General features: G+C 36.0%; 1 protein-coding gene across 3 annotated transcripts in view; it reads right to left on the bottom strand.

Annotated features, from left to right (window-relative positions):
* Nucleotides 1–310: 310 nt before the first annotated feature.
* Nucleotides 311–13,238, bottom strand: part of PRDM5 (PR/SET domain 5) — a 224,299-nt gene continuing 211,371 nt past the window's right edge. For 2 of the 3 annotated variants that reach the window (XM_007999676.3, XM_007999677.3), the window contains one exon: nt 312–4,322. In XM_007999676.3, the coding sequence (XP_007997867.1) occupies nt 4,158–4,322 (165 nt within the window). In that variant the 3' untranslated portion in view covers nt 312–4,157. Of the gene's footprint in view, nt 4,323–13,238 lie in introns of all 3 variants that reach the window. The other variant, XM_037991424.2, reaches the window with a different exon arrangement.

Raw genomic sequence — 13,238 nt, forward strand, 5'->3', positions numbered from 1 at the left:
CTTATTCTAATTGGCTAAAAGTTTGCACGATTAGGAAACTAAACATGCTAATCAAATATTTAGGTAACTAAATATATTTTTTAATTTCAGGAAACTAAATATTATATATTTTCTAACTAAATATGAACGTTTGTTTCAGTGTTGTGTCAAGAATTTTTTTCAAAGGAAGAAAAGGAATTTGGACACTGGATCAGCAGCATTATTTTAGTATATAAGATAGCTATTACATTCCAGACTATTTCCTGGGTCTAGAATATCTAGAATATTTTAACATGCCCACAATGAAGGTTTCAGAGTTAATTTTTTATTCTGTCATACAACAAATTAACAATGTGTGGGGTGATAATACAGTTTTAAGCCCAAGCTAGCTAAGGCTATGAGTCAGCTCCAAAGAACTAGTGCCTCAGCTGATTCTGAAAAATCCAAGTTAAATGAATGCATAATTTCTAAATCCATTATTCAAATGATTATTTTTTGTATCAAGAAAATCTCACAAGATTGGGGCAACATCAAAATGATAAACATAACTTTTAAAAAAAGGAATACCTGAAACATTTGCCATAACTTTTATTACCCATAAATTATATTTGTGAACATCAAGTTATTTTTACGTAAGATGCTACTGTATCAGGTTTCACTCATTCTTAGTTATCAGGTTTCATTCATTCTTAGTGATGTTCCTTTTCACATTGTTCTCTGAATAACCAGGAATGAGAAGAGAGGCAAGGAAAATGCTGTCTCTTATAGCCCTGAGACCAACTTGGCTCAACTTCAGAGGTACTTTGCAGATTGAAAACACTTGGATGTATAAAGTATAAAAGCATGAGGTCTGGAGGTAATGGCAATTACAGTTCTTTCATTCATCAAAAACAACTTTAAAGCATTCATTTGGATTTTACCATAGAATGGTACTATAGTTCTATAGTAAAATAAAATGCTAACACCAAGTCTGGTAGTGACTTATATAGATTTATTATAGATTTATAATAAAATAAAAATGCTATTGGAATTCTATATTTACACATGCTCCATTTATATACACGCAAACAAATATCAATATCAATGGTAAAATTTTAGGGTTTTAAAGAGGCACATTTCCTCCTACCTACCCACCTCCATATATTCATTACTCTAAGATGAGTTTTCATAAGCAACATTTAGATTTGTGAAGGAAAAAAATGAATATTTCTAGTAACTATCCTCTTTCCTTTCAGGCTTTTGTTGGAGAAAAGAAGCAGCACATAAAATCTAAAACAGAAACTAAGGCTGTAAGACCTTCTATAATACACGTACACACTCATGCATGAGTTGACTGCAATAGGTCAGAAGATATTTGAGCAAAGTAATGCACTTACATGTATATGCACTGCATATAAGTGATACTCTTCAGACAGACACACACACACACACAGACACACACACTCATGTTTCTTGAAAGCAACATGTTAACTATACTATGTAACCCCAAGAATGTATCGCCAAGAATACTTTTATGGTGTAACTGCTGATTATAATTAACCAATAAATACCTCTATATAGCCAACAACACACCAGGAAAAGGAAAACAAAAGCCAGTTATTGTGAAACAAAGACAAATTAAACATACATAAACATCTTGAGTGTTAATATACGAAGAAGACAGTTATTATAAAAGGGTATCTGAACCCACCTACATTATTGAACGTCTCTTAAATTTACTTAGCCAATTTCTAAGTCTCAATTACTTAGACTTTATAGGCACCCAAGAGTCTGGTCTTTTCGCAAGAAAATACCCCAGCCCAAATCTTTCACAGCAGGAAACAAAAGACATTTCAAAGTAGGTACCTGTACTTCAGCTTGTCTGTAAGACTTTTCCTCTATGATTATCTACGCTTTCAATTGATCAGTCATGCCTAGTCTCTTTTTTTGGTTATTACTAAGTAATTTAAAAGTTTTAGCAAGCAAATGCTAATATATCTGAAACTATCCACGAATACTTGTCTTTTGGATAAAAATTACAACAAAATTACAGCATACAAATAATCTTCTAAGGCCTTATTTTGGTTTCAGTCCTCTGAAGAGACAGTGGTATACCATTCTCTGGCACAGGTCCTTCTACACCATTTTCTAAAGAGTTCTTTGTCTATAAACCTTCAGCAGGATAAAGCCCAGCACCTTTTCCCTGTCCGTTTACTCCACAGCATAGCGACACCACAGTTTTCAGGGTAATTTCCCCAGCAGCCATGTGAACTGTGACTCGCTGAGATTACACAAAATTGGTATTTGGACTCCTTTCAAGTTTTACATTCATCACATAATCGGGATATAAAGCATCCCATATAGAGAAAGCAGCATTCAAAGGAATATACAGGATGTGTTTAAATAATACACGCTACCAAATTTTACAGCTTTTTTTTATATTCAAATGATATTAAACACACTATCATGTTAAAATGAAAACACTTTAGATCTAAAAATATATTGTTGAAACAAATGATATAGTGAGAAACAAGACCAAAATTTATTTTTATAAAATACAGTCTATAATTTCAGATATAAAATACTACATATAACTATACTTAAATATCTTCTAAATTATAATTTTAGGATTTATATTTTTAAAAGTTATCTCTTCTGAGTTTCAAATTTAATATTTTACAACATTCAAATGTCTACATTGAATCTTTATGTTTCTTTTTAAAACTGGAATTGGGCGTGAATACAATTCTAAAATGAGATTCCTGAAGTCAAAGAACTGTGTCTCAGAGAACCTTTCTCCTTAACTCATTAGAACCAAATAACTTCCTTAAAACTACACTTCCTTTCTTTCGACTGGGCTTCAGTTAGAGAGGTTCATGAGTTGGGCTTCATTTTAATGTTTTTCTGGTTTTTGGATATTCCTCTAGGTTATTTTGACATCACTATTACATTGTATCATATCATCTCTCCAAACAAGCTGTTCATTATATGTTGCTGTCAAGTATTTTGCTGAAATATAACCTTCTAAAGGAAGAAATTATGCTTCTTGCTTCAATTTTCCTTAAGCATCAGTGACAACTTCAATCATAACAATTGCCAGGTTTGTACTTTGTATTCTGGATTCCTAATTATATGGGATGATTGAAGGTAATTCAAAAGTGTTTCAGAATTACCTACTGCCAAGATTCTGGAAAATGTCTTTTGCAAAATGGAATGTTAATGCTCTGAGGACTGTATCTGCACTAACACATTCTGTGCACTTTTATGGAAGGAGAGCGGAAAGGGTTGTGTTCATCATAACTAATGTGGAAATGTCACTATTGTTCTGCCGCTCTGTCAGCAAATACGGAGAATCTATTTGGTTTCTATTTTTAATTATATATATTGGTATACTGCTAATGTCTAAAGCTAAATGGTCTAAATTCAAGAGGGGGTGCCTGATGAATATTTAAATGTGATGGTCATTTTTGTGTAGAATTTATAAAAGTATTCCAGACCATGAATGTTTGCATCTGAATGATGAGAGTAAATAATGTTTCCTAAGAATTCTCTAAAATGAGCAATATTTTAATAGATGTTTTAGTTATCAAACATCTCTTTATTTTAAACTCATTTGTTGCACAGAGCTATTAGTTAAGCTCAACTCTTGGTTTGTCTTATAAAATAGCAAGTATTTATTTTCCTATCAAACTTGCGTCTTTGATAACTTTTTCTTACCCTAATCTGCAAAGAAATAGTTGGATATCTTGATTTATTTCTATTTAAATTGGTAAAACCAGCTGCAACAACTGGTATTTGCAACTGAGTGCGCGCACACAGACACATACAGACACACAGACATACAAAGAATAACAATAAAAATGAAAAGGCCTATTAGGGAAGTATATTAATAAGCTTCATTAAAGAGGGATGGCCAAGAAAGAGGGCCATAACTCCTTTCTCCATTTTTATAAGACGGAGCACAAGTTGCATTTTGCAAGGCTATGGAGTTATATTTTTTTTCCCATTTATACCATTTCTTGGTAAAAGTAAGACTTTTTTTGGTTGCATACACATCTACAGACTCTAAATGTAGGCAAATAAGAACTATGAGACCAGTAAGTCACTTTTGGCTACTTCTGTTATGCTGATCAGGTGAGAAAAATCTGGGATTCATATTAGGAGCCCTTCTGAATAGTTTAATTCCTTTACAGCCCCCATTAGCTGTCAGCTACACCATGGATATTGTCCATGTGCACTTTGAGGTAGTCATTCCTTGTAAACTTCTTATGGCAAAACTGGCATTCTGCCAGTGGACGATTGGGATTATGAGTCATCTTGTGTCGAATCAGCATTTTCTTCAGGCTAAAAGCCAAGTCACAAACCTAGAAAAGACCCAAAGACCAACCATATTATACTGAAAAACCTGAAGATAGAACAATTTATCATTTATACAATACACATTATGCAAATTCCTACTATCAAGTATGCAGTAACAGGCATAAAAACAAAAAGCACTCTTGGAATAAACAAAATTTAACACCCACACTATTGGGCAAAGAAAATCAATAAGAGTTACTGCATTTAGTCGGTGTCCTTTGTACCCCAATCACTCTTCCCTTCTCCCAGCTGCCGGATTTAAACATCTCCAGAGAAACCCCTGGCAACAATCCCTTTCTTATCCTAATGGAATGTATTTGCCATTTCATATTAAACTATTTAAGTAAAATGCTTCATGTTCTAGATGGCATCTCTCTCTATAACATAAATGGCATAAGACATTTCTCACCAGTGATCCCTTCAGTTTAGTACCACTTGTGAAATAAAATGCTAATGCTGCTTTAAGTATCATAAGCAGAAATTTATTACTCACTGTTTCTTTTCTTTATTTCTTATTATATACACTTTGTTTAACTAAGGAAGGTAACAAGTTTATTTCACATGAGCTCTGCCACATTCCCACCTGGTTCAACATGCATTAAACAGCCCCATAACTAAAAATATTAACACAAAAAATGCAAGGCACAACCATCCAAGTTACAAAAAAAAGATGGAATTTAAAGTTTGATATTATTCACAAAAATTCCACTGACATGAAACTCTTCAAAAGCATATCCGTTGTGAAATAAGACATGTTAAATAACGTGAAAACACCATGAAAAATATAATGAGAGAGGAAATGGCTTGTAAAAATACTGTAAAGAAAGCTGGAGTTTTAAATGAGGTTAGGCTTGGGAAAATCTTACAGTAAAACAAAACGAAAGAAAACAAAAAACCCTTGCCCTTTTTCTTTATGGAGGAAAGAAGATTTACATTCACAGCAATAAGAAACCCAGAAAGGCTCAAGGCCTTAATTGGGTAAGGAGAGGGTAATCCAATAACAATGAATTTTGACACAGAAGTAGCAGCATAGTGTGGTATAAAGAAAACAGGCTTTAGAGTCTGATCACTTTCTAAGGAAGCCTGCTCTGACCTCCCAATTTAAAACTGAAGCCTGTTATCCTTTCTGGATTCCCTTTACTCGGTTCAAATTTACTTTTTACATAGTACCCATCACTTTCTGTCCCACTGTAATTTACCTACTCTCTTGTTTAGTGTCTCTCTCTGCTCACTAGAGTCTCAGCTCCATGAGAGCAGGGATCTTCATGTATTTTATTCCCTTATGTACCCTAAAGGGTACAACAATTTTTGTAGAGTAAGCACTCAATAAGTATTTGTTGAAGAACCACCTCGAGTTTGAATTCTGACTCTACTATTTACTAAGGAAATTAAATGGACCAAGTATGCCTTTTAACTTTAGTTCCCTCACCTGTAAAATGACAATGTACTTACCTCGCTGGATTATTAAGATTAAATAAAATACTCTGTGTAAATAAGGGCTATACTGCAGACACTCAATAAATGTCAGTGTACATTTTTTTTCTCTTTCATTTTCCTCAGCAGATTGGAAAGAATAGACAAATGTCAATGAGAAGGAGGCAAGGCCAGTACAAGTGGAATACAAAGAAAACACCTCTGTTCCAAAGAGTGGCACTTCCCTGGAATATACAAGTGACTTTGCAAACAAACAATTTCTCAAAACAAATACAATGCAGCCAGTTCATCTCAGGAAATGACATTTTTCTTTTGGAATAGCTTTTAAGCATAAGGTTTGTAACTCAATACCTTTGAGGCAACTGTAAAACAAAGCCAAGTCTATGTCGCAAAAATCAGAGGAAAAGGGTAAAGACCCAGGAAACATGCAACAGCATAACATATGATGACAGACTGTAAAGTATGTAAATTATAATAATCAATATAAAAGTATTAAGTACCCTTATTAAAAGATAAGGTTCAATTAGGGTAAAAAGCAAAGTGCAAACACACACATACTGTACTTAAGAAATACGTTTACAAAATAATAACACACACACAAACACTATTTTAAAAGAGGGATTAAAATGTGCATGAAACTACATAAAATGAGGCTGATAGAATGTAATGGATACTCAGTAGTACTTCCTCAAAAGAATCTTGGGGAGACAGAGAGACAGCAAGCCTTTGAAGAACCAGGAGTATCACTTGTATGAATGTCTCCAAGTCAAAGATTTATATACAGGATGCTCATACAGACTCATATATAAAAGTGAAAATTACAAACGACTTACTTGGCCAATTAAAGTTAATAAGCATAATCATTCTGATATAATCAGACTCAGAAATATTTTTCAGTTGTTAAAAATATTAATCTTTTCTTTTTTTTTGAGTCAAGATGTCGCTCTGTTGCCCAGGCTGGAGTGCAGTGGCACAATTTTGGCTCACTGCAGCCTCGACCTCCCTGGACTCACATCTTAGCCTCTGGAGTAGCTGGGACTATAGGCAGATGCCACCATGCCCAGCTAATTTTCTTTTTTTTTTTTTTAGCTACGAGATTTTACCATGTTGCTCAGGCTAATCTCAAACTCCTGGGCTCAAGCGATCCTCTTGCCTCAGTCTCCTAAAGTGCTGGGAAAACAGACGTGAGCTATCACGTCCGGCCAAGATAGTAATTTCAAAAATACTTAAAGGCAAGAAGAAACATAAAGAAAGGAAAGCAGAATAATAAGATCAATGCAACTTAGTCTACAATATTGAAATAAAAATTATAACTGTATCTGTATTAATAAGTATATGAAGGAAATGTCAATAGATTAATATTAGCTGACATCAGTTGGAAAAGGGATTTTTTTTGTCTTCTTTTGTCTCCATATTTCCTCATTCATCTCTAATTAAAAAGTACATTTTTATAATCAGGAAGTATTATTTTGGAATGACAAAATGCAGTTAGTTGGGTGATGGTTCCATGTTCACTTAGCAGCAAGTCCACTCACATCAGACTTCTGCCTTGGACTTCTTAACTCTCCAAACAGCTCTCTGAAATGTTATGGATGATCTCTACATTGCTAAATCCTGGCACTTTTGAGCTCTCATTTAACATGAATTCTTAGCATCATTTGACATACATGACCACTTTCCCCTGTCATTCCTTTAGTTTCTATAATGACCTACTCTCCTTGTTTTCCTTCTAATTATCTGGCCTTTTATTCCCTTTTGTTTTCTGGAATAGGCCCTTCCTCCATCCTAAGTAAGTCAGTCAGGATTTCAGTGCCCAATCCTTGGCTTTCTTCTCCATTCACTAGGTATTTTCTCCTCTGGTGATCTCAATCATATTCATACCTTTTGTTACTACATATACGGAGATCACTAGCAAGTAATATTTTTAGTGCAGTCCCCTTTCTGATCTCAACAGTGGAGTACTTAACTGACCACTTGGATAGTTCACTGGTACTCCAAACTTCCTATGTCTAAAACTGAACTCAGAATTCTTGTCTCTCAAACCTAAGTCTCAAAAAATGGTCCGACCCTCCATCTGGTTTGACTGCAAATGTGGCAGTCAGCCTTTACCCAATGTCTCACTCTCCTCATCTGATCCAATCAATTACAAAGTCCCACCAGCTCTTCTTTGCACATCTTTCTCAAAGACATGAAGGCATCTAATCGTCTCCATGTCCACTGCCACCACCTTAGTCAGAGACACTGATTACTCAGACCAGTGCTTCTCTCTCACTAAGAAAATGTTTCAGCATGCAAGTGTAGTATCTGTATTTTTAAATAAAACATACACATGCACTACTGTATTTATATATTATATTAAAGACAGACAAAATTTTGATGATAAAGACAAAATAAATATTTTAATGCTAATTTAATATTTATGGCTTTATATTTTCACTAGGCAAGATTTTAAGATGGGATGCATATTTAGGGCCGGAGTCATCCTTAACAAATGTAAAGACAAGATGTCTCCTTAATAATTTCCATTTTTGGCTTACTTCTCATCACATATGATGATGTCACTATATTTTATCTCAAATTGCTACTAGTAGTATTAACTCTGTTTTCTTTTCGTTACCTTCTGTTTGTATCATTAGTATTATTTTCAATCTGTATTTCTGTACAGGCTTCTTTTAGCCACTTGTTCATTTTGTAAGCATTACTTTATTTAAAAACAGATAATATAATCCATGTCTCTGTTAACCCAAGAGACACAAATTGCAATCCTAAGAGCGCACTGAAAGCAAACAAGTGCCTCAGGACTGTCAGCCAACCAGCAACAACGTGGAATTGACGTTCTTCCCTTGGATCACACGTGATACTGCACCTCAGAAGAGACCAGCCAGCAGGGCCCAAGCCAGGGCGCCAAAGTTAAATCTTCTGTTTAATGATAATAAAGTTTAATTGTGTTCCTGTTTTTAAAATAGCCACATACAAAAAGTACTTAGGAATACATCTAACCAAGGAGGTGTTCTACTTTACAAGTAGAACTATAGAACACTGCTGAAAGAAATCACAGATGATACAAACAAATGGGAAAATATTCCATGCTCAGAGATTGGAAGAATCAATATCATCAAAATGGCCATACTGCTCAAAGCAATCTACAGATTCAATGCCATTACTATCAAATATCAAACAACCAATATCATTTTCCACAGAACTAGAAAAAATTATTCTAAAATTTATACAGAACCAAAAAAAAAAAAAAAAGCCCTAATAGCCAAAGCAATCCTAAGCAAAAAGAACAAAGCTGGAGGTATCACATTACTCAATTTCAAACTATAAGGCTACAGTAACCAAAACAGCAGGATACTAGTACAGAATCAGACACATATACCAATGCAACAGAATAGAGAAGTCAAAAATAAAGTCACACACCTACAGCCATCTGATCTTTGACAAGGTTGACAAAAATAAGAAACAGGGAAAGGGCTCCCTATTCAATAAACACCTATTGAATAAGCACTGGGATATTGGCAAGCCATATGCAGACAAATGACACTGGATCCCTAACTTTTAATATATATAAAAATAAACTTTAAGATGAATTAAAGATTTAAATGTAAGAGCTCAAACTGTAAAAATCCTAGAAGAAAACCTAGGAAACACCATTCTGGACAGAAGTCTTGGGAAATAATTTATGACTAAATTCTCAGAAGCAATTGCAACAAAACAAAAGATTCACAAGTGAAACCTACTAAAACTAAAGAGCTTCTGCATAGCAAAACAATCAATAAAATAGACAACTGACAGAATGAGAGAAAAATATTCACAAACTGTGTATCCAACAGTTCTAACATCCAGAATCTGTAAGGAAATTAAACACTTGAATGAGCAAGAAACAGTCCCATTAAAAAATGAAACTGTAGTATCTTTATTTTTAAATAAAACATATATATGCACTACTGTATTTATATATTATTGCAAGAGACATTCACAAACACTTCTCAAAAGAAGACATATAAGTGGACACAAACTGGAAAAAATGCTCATCATCACTGATCATCAGATAAATGCATATCAAAACCACAATAAGATATCATCTCACACTAGTCAGAATGGCTATTGTGAAGAAGTCAGCCGGGAACAGTGGCTCACACCTGTAATCCCAGCACTTTGGGGGGCCAAGGAGGGCAGATCACCTAAGGTCAGGAGTTCGAGACCAGCCTGACCAATACGGAGAAACCCTATCTCTACTAAAAATGCAAAAATTACTGGGTGTGGTGGTGGGTGCCTGTAGTCCCAGCTATTGAGGAGGCTGAGACAGGAGAACTGCTTGAACCCGGGAGGTGGAGGTTGCAGTGAGCTGAGATAGTGCCACTGCATTCCAGCCTGGGCGACAGAGTGAGACTCTGTTTCAACAACAAAAAAACAAAAATAAAAACAAAAAAAACACAAAGAAGTAGAAAAAACAACAGATGCTGGTGAGGTTGCAGAGAAAAGGGAATGCTTATACACTGTTGGAGGGAATGTGAATTAGTTCAGCCACTGTGAAAAACAGTCTGGAGATTTCTAAAAGAACTTAAAACAGAACTACCCTTCAATCTAGTAATCCCATTCATTACTGGGTATACATGCAAAAGAAAACAAATCATAATACCAAGAAGACATATGCACTTGCATGTTCATTGCAGAACTATTCACAATAGCAGAGACATGGAATCAACCTAGGTGCCATGAACAGTGGACTGAATAAAGAAAATGTGGTACATATACACCATGGAATACTATGCACCTATAAAAAAAGAATGAAATCATGTCCTTTGTAGCAACATGGATGCAGCCGGGGGCCACTATCCTAAGTGAATGAATGCAGGAACAGAAAACCAAACACTGCATATTCTCTCTTATAAGTGGGAGCTAAACATTGACATAAAGGTGGTAACTAACAACAGAGACTGGGGACTAGTAGAGCAAGGAAGGAGGGGAGGAGGCAAGGGTAGAAAAACTACTGGGTACTATGTTCAGTACCTGGCGATTGGGATCATTCACACCTCAAACTTCAGCATCATGCAATATACCCATGTACAACAAACCTGCAGATGTACTCTCTGAATCTCAAATAGAAGTTGAAAAAAAACCTGGGAATCAAAGTGGTCATTTTTTCTTCCCATATTCCAATGGATGTCATGTATGCCTGCTTCAATGTACATCTCCTCACTCTGAAAACTAAAGCCTAGATTATTGCAACAGTCAGCTTCAATCATCCTCAGATAGAGGTGGTACAACTTCCCCTCTCTGCAGGAAATGTTTGGAATTGTGGGGGGTATCTCACTGTCTCCACAAATGGGGAATATTACTTGCATTTTGCATAGGGGCAAGCATGCAAGTAATGCCCTCTAATGTGCAGGACACACTCATACAGGCCAAAAGTAACCCACTGCTGAATACTATCTGAATCTCCCAGCATTCCTCCTCCTCCCCTCCAGTCCATGCTCCACATAACAATTGAAATGATTTTTTGAAAACACAAATGTCACAATGTTACCTAAAATTATTCCATGGTTTTTCGCTGCTTGTAGGGTAATCACTGAGCTGTCGCCAAACCAAATAGGCCTCCTGCCGGTTCTTGAAGATATCACTGGGCTTCCTGCCTCAGAACTTTCTCACTTCTCTTTACTCAGCTTACTCTTACTCATCCTTAGGAAGCCCACGTGACTCATCTGCCGGCTGATGGTCTCTGTTAAATGCTCTCATAGCAGCCTTTACTTTTCCTTCACAACACTTTCCTCAAGTGTCATTCATGATTTGTGTTATTTTTTTATGTCTGTCTCCTTGCTAAACTAAGGAACATGAGGGCAAGAGTAGCCACTACATAAATATTTCTTGAATTAAAGAAACAAATAATGGTTGATAGATTCACTGATTGATTGACTGATTGATTGAATCTCTATGGGCAATATAAGGATCCTCAAAGACTGCAGAATCATCCTGGAGAAACTGAAGACAGTATCTATGGAGAGTACTTTCAAGTGAAAGAAATGCTAAATTGTTTTTTTAAGTATATATTAAAATTCATAATCATAAAGAAAATCGATTTAACATTTATCCCCCGTGTTCTATTTCTCTCGCCCCTTCTCCAAACCCAATGTCAACATAAAACACTGATACCAAATTCTTCAATGGCTTATTAAATTCACAATAGCTTTCTTAACATGGCTGCAAAGCCTCCAATTCTCTTTTTCACTTCACCCTGCACCCCTCTCTTTCTCTCACTGTGCTCCAGTTTCACCAGCCGTCTCTTTCCCCCACGCGCATTCCCAGCCTCAATTCATGCTGTTCCTCTCCTGAGATGCTCTTTTCCCCATGGATGACTCTTCTCATCTTTTAGGTTACTTAGAGTCGCTTTAACAGAGAATTTTCCCCTAACTATTCATTTATAGCCTCATGGTTTTTTTCTTCCTTCTCTTTCCCAGTCTTTATCATGAATTGTAATTACATGTTAATTCATGTATTTGGTTTTTCGTTTTTGTTTTCTCTGGAGACACGGTGTCTCTCTGTCACCCAGGCTGGAGTGCAGTGGTCTGATCATAGCTCACTGCAGCCTTGACTTCCTAGGCTCAAGCAATCCTCCCACCTCAGACTTCCGAGTAGCTGAGACTACAATTGTGTGCCACCATGCCCAGCTAATTTTTTATTTATGTTTTTTTGTAAACATGAAGTCTTGCTATGTTGCCCAGATGGGTCTTGAACTGCTGGGCTTAAGCGATCCTCCTGCCTAGGCCTCCCAAAGTGCTGGGATTACAGGCATGAGTCACCATGCCTGGTGTCATGTATTTGTTTAATGTTATACTCCACAAGAATGTGAGTTCTATGAGGGTGGGACATGGCATCTTCCACTATTTCATCCCAGTGGCCAGCACAGGGCCTAGGCTTAACTATCTTACAACTTTCACCATGTGCCAGGAGCCACTCTTAACAATTTCTAAATATTAACTTGTTCAATCCTCACAGTCATGCTTTTAAGTAGATACTAATGTTACCATTAAACCCATTTTAAAGAAGAAAATGAAAACACAAAATGTTAACTAGGTTTCCCAGGTTCAAAGAACTAGGCAGTGTTTCCAGAATTTAAACCCAGACAGTCTGGGTTCAGAGTCTATCCTCCCTCCCAAAGGCCGACTATTACTAAAATATCTCATTTCAAACAGAGATATGTGAACGCACCCTACTTTCTCCATTTGCCTGGCTGACACCATTAACAAATATATATAAAAAACCACTGTGAGAATGTAAGAAAGATTCTCAGACAGTTCAGCTTGCCACTGTGGTGGGAGGGATACAAAGTGCAAGTCCATTTACACAGTTACCATGGGAAAATGAGAGCAATGGCAAGCTGGAAAAAATGGAAAGGAAGTTGAGCAAGATGCTGAAATCATTGATAATGGGTCTGAATTAAGGAAGTCCTAGAAGCTCCACACTGGAGATGAGATGGGAACAATCCA

The sequence above is a fragment of the Chlorocebus sabaeus genome, chromosome 7 (genome assembly GCF_047675955.1).
Source record: "Chlorocebus sabaeus isolate Y175 chromosome 7, mChlSab1.0.hap1, whole genome shotgun sequence".
Lineage (NCBI taxonomy): Eukaryota > Metazoa > Chordata > Mammalia > Primates > Cercopithecidae > Chlorocebus > Chlorocebus sabaeus.